At 35.3% G+C, this 14,248-nt stretch overlaps 1 protein-coding gene across 13 annotated transcripts in view; it reads right to left on the bottom strand.

The window, feature by feature from the left end:
* Window positions 1–14,248, bottom strand: part of MEF2C (myocyte enhancer factor 2C) — a 166,515-nt gene that overhangs the window by 83,855 nt on the left and 68,412 nt on the right. For 7 of the 13 annotated variants that reach the window (XM_057540516.1, XM_028169264.2, XM_007193024.2 and 4 more), the window contains one exon: window positions 8,588–8,783. In XM_057540516.1, coding sequence (XP_057396499.1) covers window positions 8,588–8,641 — 54 coding nt within the window. In that variant the 5' untranslated portion in view covers window positions 8,642–8,783. Of the gene's footprint in view, window positions 1–8,587; window positions 8,784–10,582; window positions 10,672–11,876; window positions 12,005–14,248 lie in introns of those variants that run through there. The other 6 variants (XM_057540509.1, XM_007193023.2, XM_057540512.1 and 3 more) reach the window with 5 other exon arrangements.

Raw genomic sequence — 14,248 nt, forward strand, 5'->3', positions numbered from 1 at the left:
CAATGACGGGGCCTGCCACCATAAATGAAAGGCTCTTTAAAGAGCAGTGAGGGACTCTTTTAAGCAGACTGCTACCATGTGCTTGTAACCCTGCAGCATAACTTGCGAGGATGAGACAGCAGTGTGTTCTGCTGCAAAGAGGACTATTGTCCTCATTAGCCTTCAGCAAACTGAGCCGCATTTCACTGCAACGCAGGAGGATTTCCAAAGGGTTTCAAGCAGTAGTTCCTAAAATTCTGAACGCGATAGAAGGATTAAAATAGGGGGCTTAGCATGTGGAATTTAGGACTCTACTGACCCCTCACCCTAAGTCAACACCCCAAACCCCAAAATAAGACTTCAAATCTTGTGCATTGCACACTATTTCGAGGAAACATAATAAAACAATGGGTTAGATTGCAGTTAAATAACTGAACGCATATTAATAAACTTGAGTGTCTATTAACAAATTCAAAGTCTGGGATTTAAAACTTGTCATAGCCGATTTCTGATATATTTATGTACATGAGGAAAAGGTAGATGATGAGTTATAATTATTAAATGTAGGATTTAAAACATTTTATTGTGGTCCATTTTTAAGCCTAAGAATGTTTTGGATTTTAAAAAGAGAAGACTATATATAACACAATATGTTTTAAATTTTTTTATACATGCTGTTGAGGTTTGCTTGGTTTGTTAAGGGGCTGATTTACATTCTAAATCCAGTCTGCAGATGCAGTCATAAAATAAATACTTGTTTCTCTATATCTCATGTACATGAAATATATAATTTGAGTCTGAAAAGAATCAAATAAACCAGATTAATATTTTGGGGGCAAAAACATGTTTACTAGTTTAACAAAGCCAAAATGTACCTAAGGTAAAGGTCAAAGACTACTTCATTCCCTGCTGAGCAAATGCTCAGGAAGCACATTTGTCTATGTTTCCTGTCATAACAGGAAGAGTGTAACTTCTTCCTTTCCACAATGGCTTCAGTTTTACCTCCTAACTCCAATATTTTCTCCCTCAGGGCCTTCCAAATCAATCCTTGCAAGACAGAAGGCAGGAGGCGGTCTCCGTTGTAGTTTCCAAACAGTTACATTTGTTGAAATGTTATTTAAATGTTAGTGATTTCTTAAGCTAAACTGTTCCAACTTAAAATTAAAAGTCAAATATCCAAACATTTAGAGTGGTTCTCTTATTCCTATTAATGGTCCAACATATTTCAAAAGAAACACAAATACATATTCCATACTATGGAATTTCATTTACTTTAATTTAACTAACAATGTTGTTATTGTTTTGTTTTGTTTTGTTTTTCCAAACAAAGCCATGATTCTTGGCGGGGGCAGGAGTTCCAATTGTGTTCAGTAAGACTATGTTGGGATGTCAACTTTAAAAATACTCTTACTATAATAATTTTCGAAGGAGCTCATTTTAAGTGAATAAATTACAATGTTAAAGGAAGTCTAGACTGCAAAGTACATGGCTTTTGAAACAATCAGCAACATGTTCTTTAATCTACAGTTTGGAAGAAGCCTCTTGGTTTATGCGGTCTAGTCATAATGTCAATATTTTTAGTGTTGGTTTCTCAGTAATACAATGTCATACAAAGCTTGGGCATTTGCAAAGCGAAAGGGGATTTGTAGCACACAGAACACAGAATGGTGTGTGTATGCGCTCACAGGTGGAAGGCGCCATTCCGTGTCAACTTGCTACACAAAATGATTGAGACACAATAAATATAAGCACTGGAATATTTCTAAATTACAGTTTTAAATGGAAATTATGTGAAATACACAAATTAGAACTGAAACAACAAAAAGTCTTGAAGCCCTCAAGTTCAAGGAGGAGCTTATATCTTAAATCCAGTGACAGAATTCAAGAGGAGATAGTTATCCTTTTCCTTGTGAACATTTTGGCCTCTCTTGGACTTCCTACTAAAGGAAAGCTAATGAACAGTTTGATGGCAGTTGAGACAATATCTTTTTGGCAGTAAAGGAACAGATCTAGCTGTGTAAGTATAAAATGTCCCACACATGATTGGGATTGACATATATACACTAATATGTATAAAATAGGTAACTAATGAGAACCTGCTGCATAGCACAGGGAACTCTACTCAGTGCTCTGTGGTGACCTAATTGGGAAGAAAATCCAAAAAAGAGGGGATATATGCATACATATAGTTGATTCACTTCCCTGTACAGCAGAAACTAACACAACATTGTAAAGCAACTATATGCCAATTAAAAAGTCTCACACAACATGGGATGTACAGAAAGTATGCTGTGCACTATCTCTATAATCCAACTATAGAGTGGGGAAACCATTTCTGAATTGTTTTCAAATTGATAGGAACAGAAGAGAAAGGGATGGCTTGATGTCACAGCTGTTAAACATACATCTGAGCACTCTGGCTACTTACTGCTTTCTTTGATTTGGAATCTCACAAAAATACAGTTTGTCATTTTTCCCTTCTGGCTTTCTTTTTCAGTCTCTCACCAGTTAATTCCAACTCTCTAAAAAAAAATTTTCCCCTTGGTGATTTTAAGATTAACAAAAGAATGATTTAACTTATATGCACGGAGAACCTTTAAGTAGGCATGCACAGCACCAATATACCCTGCAATTCAGTTCTGAGATGCATTACTGTGTCCTAAAGTATTACTATGATATACTCTACTTTTATTTATTTACTCATTTTATAAAATGAGTTTAATGAAAATTTTAATATGAGTATAGGGGAGGCAGTCAGCTGTAAAGAAATGATATTGAGGGAAAAGGAGTATAATGATCATTATCATGAGTTATTTGCAGGTTTACTTTGGATTTAGAGGTTAAAAAACCCAACACTTTTGCACTGATTGAACTTTTTATTCACTTGATTTAAAGCAAGGTTCCAAATATTCACTGACTAACATGGATAACTATTCTACAGTATTTAAAGCATAATTTCCCCTCAAATAATGTGTATTTGCTTGATATGCATACAAGCAACTGACAAGTTTGGACATTCTCTTTGTGGAGATGACAAAATAAAACAGTGTGTCTGGATGACTGTTCTTTAAATCATGGTCTAGAATTCATCAAAAAATTATTTTCTTGAAGCAATTTATTTGTATTTCTATATTATCCTCACATTTAAAGACTGAGTCTATCTCAACTTCCACAAATTTTATATTAGGTTAGTAAGTTGTAACTCTCAAGTTTAGAACTGTAATTAGCCCTTTTATTTACGGATATTCTGGATACTACCTTGAAGGAATGGTACAGTAAAAATTCCACTGAAATTTTAGTTAAAATTCTAAGAAGAATGTAGTAAAATAGAGGAAAACAGGGGAAAGTAAGGAGTAAAATCTGTTTCTTTTTAAAGAAGAGTCATTTGAGAAAATCAAGGCAACTCTTTATTTTTCAGTTTAGTTTAGAAAATATCAGATTTAGTTTAAAAACCTCAGTATGTAGAAACTGTCAGAGGCTGCATCTACACTGACCGTATTTCTCCAGTTTTTTTTTTCCTGAGCCAATTTAAAATAATTTATAAGTCATGTAAAGAAACTGAGATAAGAACATAAGAAAAGGGAAAAAGTTAGAAAATTTAACAGCTATGACTAATCCCCTTTAGTCATAAGGGGATTCTCCTTTTCTATTAACAGGAGAATGCTGCTAATTGTCTTTAATTTGTGCTCCAGTTATTGCACTGATAATTACATGATATTTTGTTTGCTGGCAAAAACTGTTAGTGTGCCAGGTCTGATAGAAGAAAAGAACTTAAGACATTTAATAATCTCCTTTCTTTAACTTACTATATTAGGCCGTAACTGTGTTATTCGGCAAATATTTTTCTCTGGTAGTTATTCAAATATTTAAATGTCTTTTTATAATAAGTCACACAAATAAATTCGGGTTTGCCTCTCCTATCCTTTCAAAGTGGGAAAGCTGAAAATTTTAAATACAAACACACAAGTAAACAGATTTAGGTTAAGCATGCCTAATTTTCATATATCTTTCTTCTTGATATAACAGCTATAACAGATTTCTAAGTATATTCTGTTTGCAAAAAGAGTCATATGAGGACAAAACTCATTTAAAAATCTGGCTGCTTCAGAAGCACAGTAACAACTGGTACCATATGAAGGAGGGTAAGATTATTGCCTAACTGATGAAGGTAACTCACAAGTAAGAACAAAAAATGCAGATGGAGAGATTGAAATTGTAGTGTGAGAATAAGCTGGAAGCTAGAAGTGATTAAAAATGGTGATAAGTAGTTCAAAATAATTTGGTCAGTAACATATATTTGAAAATAAGTCCCACAAGCATAGAAATTGGGAAACGACTTCTCCCCATCCTTGTCACAAGCTATAAATGTTCTGTGTGATTTTCTTTCCTGTCCACAAGCCATCCTCTGCCATCACCTGGCTCTTGCTCTGAAATGATTCTCTTGCCCCTTGTTAGCTTCCAAAGGCTCCTTTGTGCCCCAGCTCTACTCTGTTCCACTTTTCCTTCCATCTCCCTGATACCCTTTTAAGGTAACACCCTATTGAAATGAAGGTTTCAGGTACCATTCTTTAGTGTGCTACACAGCACAGGTGTTGTTCTGATAGAAATCACATTAACTATAGTAGCTGATGGTGAGTCTTAACAGGAGTAGCTAACAAGTAAATTTATGGAGCATTTATTATATGTTAGGTGCCTTACATTTACCCCCCAATTTAATCATCTCAATGACCCAATGAAGTGGGTACTATTTTTTAATCTCCCCTCTACTGATGAGGGAAATGATGAAACTCAGAGGGGTTAAGTCACTTGCTGGAAGGTCACACAGCTAGCAGGTGGCAGAATTAGGGCCAGAACAAGGTTTGTGTGTCTCTAAAAACCATGTTCTTCACCATGGTATTACACTGGATGCAGTATGATGTAACTGGGGAAAGCAAGGACATAAAACCATGCTCTTAGCCATTATATTATACAGAATGCAGTGTGACACAATAGAGAAAAGCTTGTTTTGTTTTTGAATCTGAAAGATTTGGGCTCAAATCTTGGCCACCTCCTAGTATTAACTATCTGACTTCAAAGCTCTGCGTGATCTGGGCCCTTCCTAGCATCTAAACCTTTTCTCTCATCTCTCTAAAGTTATACACACCAGGCTCAAGCTCCATAAGCTTTCCTTAGACTCCTTAGCAAGCTCTTTACTTTCTCAGGAGCTTTGCAAACACTGTTCCCTCTGGAATGTTGTCACCTGCTTAACTCTGAGTCATCTTTTAGCTCCCATCTTTCAGCATTTCCTCAGGGAGGCCTTTCTCCCATCCGCAATCTAAATAAGGCACCTCCTGTTATTCCTTCATAGCATTTGGATAGCTGCATTCATAGCACATGTGAACAGAATTTTTGTTATATATTTGCATAATTCATGTCTGGTTCATCCCACCAGGCCAGGGGTCCACCAACTATGGCCCACAGGCCAATCCTGCCTGCCCCCTGTTTTTGCCAGTAAAGTTTTATTCAAACACAGACACATTCATTCGTATACACATTGTCCTTTGCTGCTTTCACTAAGAAAGAGGGCAGAGACGAGTAGTTGAGACAGAGACTGCACAGCTCACAAGGCCAAAAGTATTTGCTATCTGGCCCTTTACAGAAACAGTTGGCTGACTTCTGTGGCAGACAGTAAGCCGAATGAGATTCTTCTTGCTTACTGCTGAATACTTCATGTTAGGCACATTGCAAACAAGTGATATTTATTGATTTATAACAACAAATAATGAGTTATTCAGCTGTAAATGGAATTACTAAAGATTAAATGGAGTAATATATATGTAGTTCTTGGAACACGTAGCTTCTTTTAAGTTACCTGAAAATTTCCGTAAGACAAATTGACAATTCACGATTTTATTTATTTTTACATACTAGCTTAAGAAATCCACCTTGTTTAGCTTAGAGATTGAGAAATAGTAGTTTTCATAAACTTGGAGACTCTGGAAAATTAAAAAAACAAAACAAAAACTAGCTGTTACTTTTTTTTCCTCCCCTGAACTATTTTATGTATACAATTGGAGTTTATGATTTTTAGCTGTTGCTACTGCCATAATGAAAAATAAAGTAAGGGCAAAATTCAATTTAAACAGTCAGCCACTCTGTTTTACCACAGTTTTATTTCTCAATGATATACAACTTATCGCATCAGCTCTGTAATATTTCATTTCACACTTTAAGTCAGTATTTCTTATTCTGTAGAAACACACCCTGTTCTCTGTATAACCAAATAAACACCTGCAATGGCAGGGCAGGCTTTTACTGCTTTTGAGAAAAGATGACAGTGAGCTATCGTGTGAGGTTCTGTTAGGGAGTCTACAGTGGGGAAGCTTCAGAAAGGGCAAAGCAGTTAATGTTTCTCTTTTCAACATGTGAACACATACTTTAAAGGGAGCCTAGGTTAGGGGTGTCTCCTCACTTCGTATGACATGCTGTTGCAGATTTGCTGGTGCTGATTATCAGAAGTGACCTACATCTTCCAGGCTCTCTACCAAATGGCTCTTATGATCACTCATACAGTAGATGAGAGGCACGCATGACAAATATTTATAAGTAAGATGGCTGTTTAAGATTGTCAATAGCCATTTAAAGTAATCACTGAAATATATATTAAAACATGGAAGTTTTCAATTTTACCAATCCCATTTAAGAGTATTGAATTAAAGGGCCAACTGAACCTAAAGACGAAGAAAAGACTACACAGATCCTAAATTCTATAGAATAAAATCAAGGAATTCATCTTCAGGATTAAAAAATGTAAGATTAACTAAGCTGAATTTAAACAAGTTTTCTTCTCTTAAAGTTATCATGACTTCTAACATGGGTGAGAGTAACAGCAATTGTAGACGCAACTATATATAAATTACGAAAAAACGTTCAATCGTTAGCTCAAAAGTATAGTGTTAACATTCTCGCATGCCTGTGTGAGTTTTATATTCCTCTATAAAGCATAATGAAAGCTCATGAATTCAACCGCAAAAACTTTCTTTTGTCCTTGTAAGCAAAAGGAAGATACAATAAATTTCATGAACCCCCAAATTAACTGACATTATTAATGAAGTGTAGATGCTAATTCATATAAAATTTTGACTGCACCCCAAATAGGTGCTAGTTCAAACAGTAAGATCTAAATAGTCAGTGGTATATGATGTTCAATATTTCAGTCTTAATTTCAATTTCAACCTATAAATCAATTAAAAAATACTGTGGTTTTATATTGACAGAATTATTGCTTTTTGGCTTGACCCATAGCAATACACAATGTGTAGGAAAACACTGAAGGAATCCATCATAAATCTTAGCATTGTTCATCCTTTAGCTCAATTTTCAGCCAAAAATAGTTCAAGTCATATGTACCTTAAGTGTAATAATTTAAAGGAGTATAAATCTGAAAATCTAAAAAGTTTCTTTACCTCTTAATGGCATACTGGCTTTGATGGCATAAATAACAACTTCTATTCATTATAATTTACACATGTAGCAATAAAAAGTTTTAAAACACGAATCAGTTCTAGTCTCACTAGAAGGTCCAAGAAGCTAGAAAGGCACAGTAGGGGAGAAAGAGTGTTGGGGGAAATTACAGTCCGGTGGGGCGTCTCTGAGGCTGTCCTCTTAGCTTTCCCCAGTGTAAATGGGCAACAGCCAAAATGCTCTCCTCCCCTGTGGTCAAGGAATGCCTGTTCTGTAGGTTCCATTATCCATTTGCAATGGTTGGGATCAGGCAGTACTGTAATATCTCTCAGGAACCATTTTTTGCTATTTAACATTAAGATGCATACAGACCACCTGGCTATTCTTACTTCTAACTAAATCCACTCTCCCCAAGGGTGAAGAAAAATAGAGTCAAATCACAGATATTCATAATATACAAGTCTTCATTGAAGAGAGCATTTGCATGTATAAAGTCTTTAGAATAGATTAATTGTATCATACAGATATCACTGGAGTTCTAGAAAAAAATGATAACATCATGTGCCTCTAGGTTTATAAAATTTAGGCTTTAAAGAAAATGGTATGAGTTAACTGATAGTTCTCGCTTCTATGTTTGAAGAGACTAATATTTTGTGGGGGGTGTCTTCCTTGTTGTTGTTGTCAGCACAATGTTAAACATTTTGGATGTATTTCAAAGTCTCTTTTACTGTGAATAGACTGGAAGCCATTTTTATACAGGATATTTAGTCTATATTATAAACCTCTAAATGGATGACCACAAAAGGCCTCGTTCCCATGAATATAAGAATATCTTTGCTTGATGATGCATGCAGTGGAGCAATATTATGCTTATTAACTCTTAATTATTAAGCTATTCATGTTACGCAAACGCAGCTCCCATTTAAAATTCATGTTGAAGTAAAAAGTGAATAATCATCAACGTGTAAAGTATATTTCTTACAGATTGAGTGATTTTTTTCCCTTTGCTATCAGCACTTAAACTGACCACATTTAATTCACTAAAACTTCTCTTAATGGATGTTTATAAGCTCAAAATGTTTTCAGTACACTTAACATATCTGGGGGGAAGTGTAATAAATGGCTCATGTAAATAATAACACACAAAGAAGTTTACCCCACTCACCTGTCTGTTACGTTCATCCATAATCCTCGTAATCTGAATCTTTTTTCTCCCCATAGTCCCCGTTTTTCTTCTCTCTCTCGTCCCTGAAATTATGTATTTTTTCCTTCCTTTTCTTTCTCTTTCCTGTTTCCTCCAAACAAATCTCCTTCTTCAGCACTTGCACTGCTCAGTTCCCAAATTCCTGCATTCGTTCCTGCTGAACAAAAAATAAAAATTAAGCACCACTTTAATAGCAAGCCAGTTTCACGAGAACTATCATATTCTAATTTTCTAAAAATAAAACTCTATGGAACTAAACAAATTAAATGAATGAAAATAAGCATTTGTTAAAAGTACACGGTATATCACATGCAGGAGCATATCAAGTAGGAATGGTTTGTTTTTATGATTAAAATAATCTTGTAAGTAATTTAACAAGTCATTTAAATGATGAAAACTATGCTTTAAAGCCCAACACTTGAAATGTATCTTTTGCAAAGAGTTTCTTACTATTTTTTGAATGCAACTAGGTGACTATTTTCACCCTTCTGTTATGAAAAATTACCTAAATCAGAGAGTTAATGAACCTTTATGTACCTGTGTATGCTAAGTAGGGCAGCTAATTCATTTCTGAAGGGAAAACAATCTCGTGTTTTGACAGCAGAGGTGATAACGTCCCTCGTTATGCAAATAGGATGGACTATTATGAAAGTGCTATTTGATATATGTAAATGTCAACTAATTTAAATCTAAATCCTTTAATCTTATTTTTAAAAAGTCACTGCTATGAGAACACTGTAAAAATAATGTGGGATATTTAATCTTACATAACAAGCAGCTATCAGCAGTGAAATATCCTTTTCCTTTTGAAAGCCCTTAAGCTATATCTTGAATACAAGAATCAAAAAAGATAATCATTCATAGAAAAGAAAGAAATGGTGCGAAAATTAGAGTATTATTCCATTTACGACTATATTTCTTATAAGCCATCAGTTCCTTAAATTTAAATATTTTAAAAAGACATATCATATCTCTTTGGGGAGCAAGATACAAAATTATAGAAGCTTGCCATATACTGGATATCTTTAGGCCATGAATTAAAATGAAAGAAGTGATCATCAATAATGTAAGATAAACCCAGAGAATCCAGTGTATTAAAAGTACGTTATCTTTCTTTGTTTTAAATTATATCTGAAAATACTTGAGTGAAAGTGAATTGCTGTGAAATGTGGAAGTTAACAAAAAGGCATTCCACAGTGGCTTCTTCATTTGCAAGCAATAGCTTCAATTATTCTATCCCGTCTTATGTCAAAGAATGCAACTACTTCACACATTGCTCAGAATTTCCCTGTTTACTTTAGTTGGTGTCTGACAACTGACCTGACAAATTCCCACATGTATTATGTAATCCTAAACCAATGTCCTGGCTGTTTAATAGATTATTTGGCTCCAATTCAAAGTTATTGGAACAGGAATTGGAACTGTTACACACTTGGTCTGATCACATCGGCTGTCTTTTGATTTCTTTAATTTAGTTTCTAAATTCTTTATCACCTTGAGTAAATTTTTTAAACTTAAGTTTTCTGTGATTATCTAATTGCAGAAGCTATTATGATATAATTAGTTCTGGTGGATTAAGTGCTGCTTAAATACTAAAGACCATCCATTCTCTTTCGTCCAATGCCTTCTATTAAACTGTAGCTCACTTCTGCCTCTGAGAACATACGTATGTTGAGTAGTATCACGACCACACAGTGCTCATCAAAACTATTACTCCAGCGGTAATTTTAAATGTTGGAAGTCGTTCAGAGTTTTAGAGTTATATAAATAACACACATTTGACAAATAGACAGGAAAAAATTAGCTATATGTTAAAAAATCACATTAAAATATGAAAAATCCACAAAGCACAACTGCATATTCACTGTTGCCAAACACTGTCCATCTACCTATTTTTAGTGACGGTCTTAAATATCACTCAACTGGACAACTTTCCTGTGTTTCCTATAGTCTTACCTTAGAAGCAAGCAGCACGATAGAATGGTATTTCCCATGCATGTGCAAGAACCCAAAGAGACAAACAGGCGTCCTCGATCACAGAAAAGCCAACCCATGAATCCACAGCAAATGCATACGGGACAATTTCCTTTCTTTCACTGAGCTGAGGCCGTGGCACTATCGGCTTACAGGACTATGCCTGCCTAAGCGCTTATTCACTTTAAGGTGGAAGGTCAGGGTGAACAGATTAGAGTGTGGAAGAGGCGGGGAAGAAGAAAACTTCTGCGGATCCTGATTTCAAAACACAAATAACCAAACGAGTAGAGAAACATCCCTGGAGAAAAGTCTCCTCAGAAAGACAGAGTTCTTGATGAATCAAACTTAGAAGAGTTCCTCCATCTCACCACCCCGTATTTCACAACTTTGAAACGAGGGATGCGTCTTAAAAAGAGCAGAGCAAGGATTTTCTAATTCTTAAAACATTACGGGAAATATTTTGCCAGAAAGAATTGATACGTGTCAATATGTATATATATATGAAATAATCGATTAAAAATGACATTTTGAAATATGCAAGGTAATGTAGAGAGATGTAAGTTTAAATTTCAATAAAATTAAAATATTTTTATTTTCCATAAAAATGAATATTTCTTGAAGTGTGTTGCCTTTTGAACATTTCTGAAATGCAAAATTTGATATGGTTAAGTACATATGCAGAGTAAGATATGGTGATGATGAGACTTTGCATGAAGTAAAATGTGCCTTGGAACATTCTGCTTAGAACGTTAGATTATGGGTCACCAGGTTTCAAGGCTGTCAGTAAAAATTCAGAGTTAGGAAGGTCAACAACAGCTCAGTAGCTGTTTTCTTAGCATAACTATTTTTCTAACCTGATTTTTATACAAAAATTACATTGTAAGGTTGGTTTCAAGTATTAATTTGTAGGAGGCCTAGAGAGGCTGAAAAAGAGATTATATAACTTCAGTAATCTGAAAAATTGTTTTTTATGTATATGAAGAAAAGAATATAATAGCTAAACTGCACATAGTAGAATTTGAGTTACACTGAGAACTTTCATTATGTACAATCAACCATAAGCTTAAAATAATTCCAGCAGCCTTACCGCTACTTCTTTCCACATGAAAGAAGAATTCTTGGAAAATGACAGAGTTACAGAGAAACAATCAGTAATTAAAAAAAAGAAAAGAAAAACAAATACTCTACCATAGTTACACTCTATAGAGCTACAGTCTTCTGCATTTTTTTCTTTTTGCCAACCTAAATAGAAGAAAAATAAAATCATGCTGCTTACTAAAAAGGGGAACTTCATTATGGGAGGCTTCTGTTCACTTTGAGTTTGGCATAAGCAGACAGATGAAGGCAAAGTGGTTTGAGACCCACGGACAGAAGAATTTCTTGTGGACAGACGCTAAAGATCCTTCTCCCACCTCGGCTCTCTCATTTACAAACAAGTTCCCCGAGTGACACACACCTCCCTCCCTTCCCCCTCTCCTCCCCTCGCTCCCTCCCTCCCACAGATCCCTCCCAGTAACACAGAAGAATCTTGACAGAATGGCAGGAAACACGCACAGACTGGTCAGGGAAGGATGTGATGTCAGCAACCACGAACAATAAAAGGTGTAAAGGTGCTTCCTTCCCTAAACTGTTCCAGAAGTGTAAAATGGGAACCAAAACTCTTCACTTCCTTCTCTGAGCAGAACTGTCTGAGTGGGCTGGGCGCCTCACCCCACACAGAGAGGCCTTTGAGAGGTTCAGATAAGGGACAAGGAGAAAAATCCAGACACGGGGACAACATTTCTAACTCCTATTTTTAAAACACCTGAGAAGAAAATCCATTTCAGCTCTAGGTTAGTATTTTATATGACTGCTTTAAGAAATAAAAATAAGAAAACGAACAAGTTCATTTTGGTGAAGTAGGAGATACACTGCAATTACCATTTACCATACCTCACCAAAATCATCTGACACAGCTAATGCAACCATATAATCTTGAGAGCTTGTTTGGAGGTTCTAGCAGGGGAGCGCAGCTACTCGTATACCCTTGACCGAAGAACGGTCCTCCTCTATCGGGGAAGGTCGTCCTCTTCGACCGAGCGCGCAGCTTCGGGAGGGACGCACATGGAGCGGTGAGCAACCATATAATCTTAATTTACTCCCTCGAGGCAAATGAAGAATTCTATACAGCAAAGAGCCAAATGGATACTTTTTTTTTTCGTTTTTTTCTTTTTTTTGGTAAAAAACAGAATCATGAAAACTGTTAAAAAAAATCAATGTTTGTTGGGAAAATACACGGATTACTTCTTTGCCCCCATAGTTAAAAAAAAATATATATACTGGGTGGTGGTGAGGCGGGGGGGGGGAAGAGATTCCTATGTTATTGAAACTTTCAAAAGTTCTTAAAAAAATTCAGACTAAGAACCAAAGTAACTAACATAAACTTTCAGTATACAGTGAAACTATTTATTTTAGTCTCATCACTATTAGTTTCTTTCTAACATGGAAATGGCAGTCTACCATAAGATTTCTGTAGGAAGAAAACCACATATCAAGTGGATCTGAGTCATCTTCAGATTTCAATCATCTTCCCACAACACTTTGATTTAGAAATTAAACATAACCTTCAGTTTTGTGTTTTGATCTTAGAGTGAGACTGCCATGCCACATTGAAAGATGTGGGAAGAAATTAATTCTCTGCTGCTAAACTTATCTGTGCAAAGCATGTATTTTGCTACAATAAGCACCGTGCAGTCACTTAAATAAAAACAGCCTATGAATAAAGACAAAACATTAAAATATGTGATGTCAGTTTGCAATAAAGAATTCTGGTTTTCTTTTACTCATATTAGCAAATAACTTTTTCACTGACTCACATTTTCACTAACACTAGCATCTTCATAAAATGTTTTGTAAAAACTCCAGGCTGAAAAGCAAGCATGCTATATCACACAAGAAATTATACGGTTAAATAAATACAAGCTGGATACTTAGCAAGGGACAAAAATGATCATAAGCCCAGTTGCTGCAAGCCTGGTATTACTAATTCAAACAATTAAATGACTCATTATTATTTTAAGTGGAAAATTTTGCTCATTATGGTGCATCTAGATACATTTAACTTTCTACTTTATGATATGTTTGAAAGACACATGAGGCATGTAATTATATTTTGGTTAAAAGGAACAAGTAGATCTCTTAATTTTTTTCTCTTAAGAAGTATTCTGAACTTCAAAAGATATAATAATTATTAATCTTACTGTTATTCAACTATGTGATGTCTTATGAGTTAGGGAATATTTCTTTGGTCCTGAAAGTCACTCCACTTCTCTCTAAGCTTACCATGTATTATATAGAATGTTATACTACCCTAGCTATGAATGCAAGCTGACTTCGTCCTAAAGACACATAGCTAAGACATCCTCTTAAGGGTAATAAAATTACCCATTCTTCCCCACTGGATTTCATTATCATGAAAATAAACAAAGTTACTTTCTCAATTTATTCCAAGTTAATACGATGCATTTTGCGTCATCTTCAGAACAGTAACATAATGTCAACTGTCTTTCAGTTCCCCACACCTGCCATGCTCCTTCCTACCACAGGGCATATGCAATTCCTGCTGCCTGGAATGCTCCTCCTTCCCCTCTGTGCCTCCTTAACTTCTTC

This window comes from Balaenoptera acutorostrata, chromosome 2 (assembly GCF_949987535.1).
Source record: "Balaenoptera acutorostrata chromosome 2, mBalAcu1.1, whole genome shotgun sequence".
Taxonomy (NCBI): Eukaryota; Metazoa; Chordata; class Mammalia; order Artiodactyla; family Balaenopteridae; genus Balaenoptera; species Balaenoptera acutorostrata.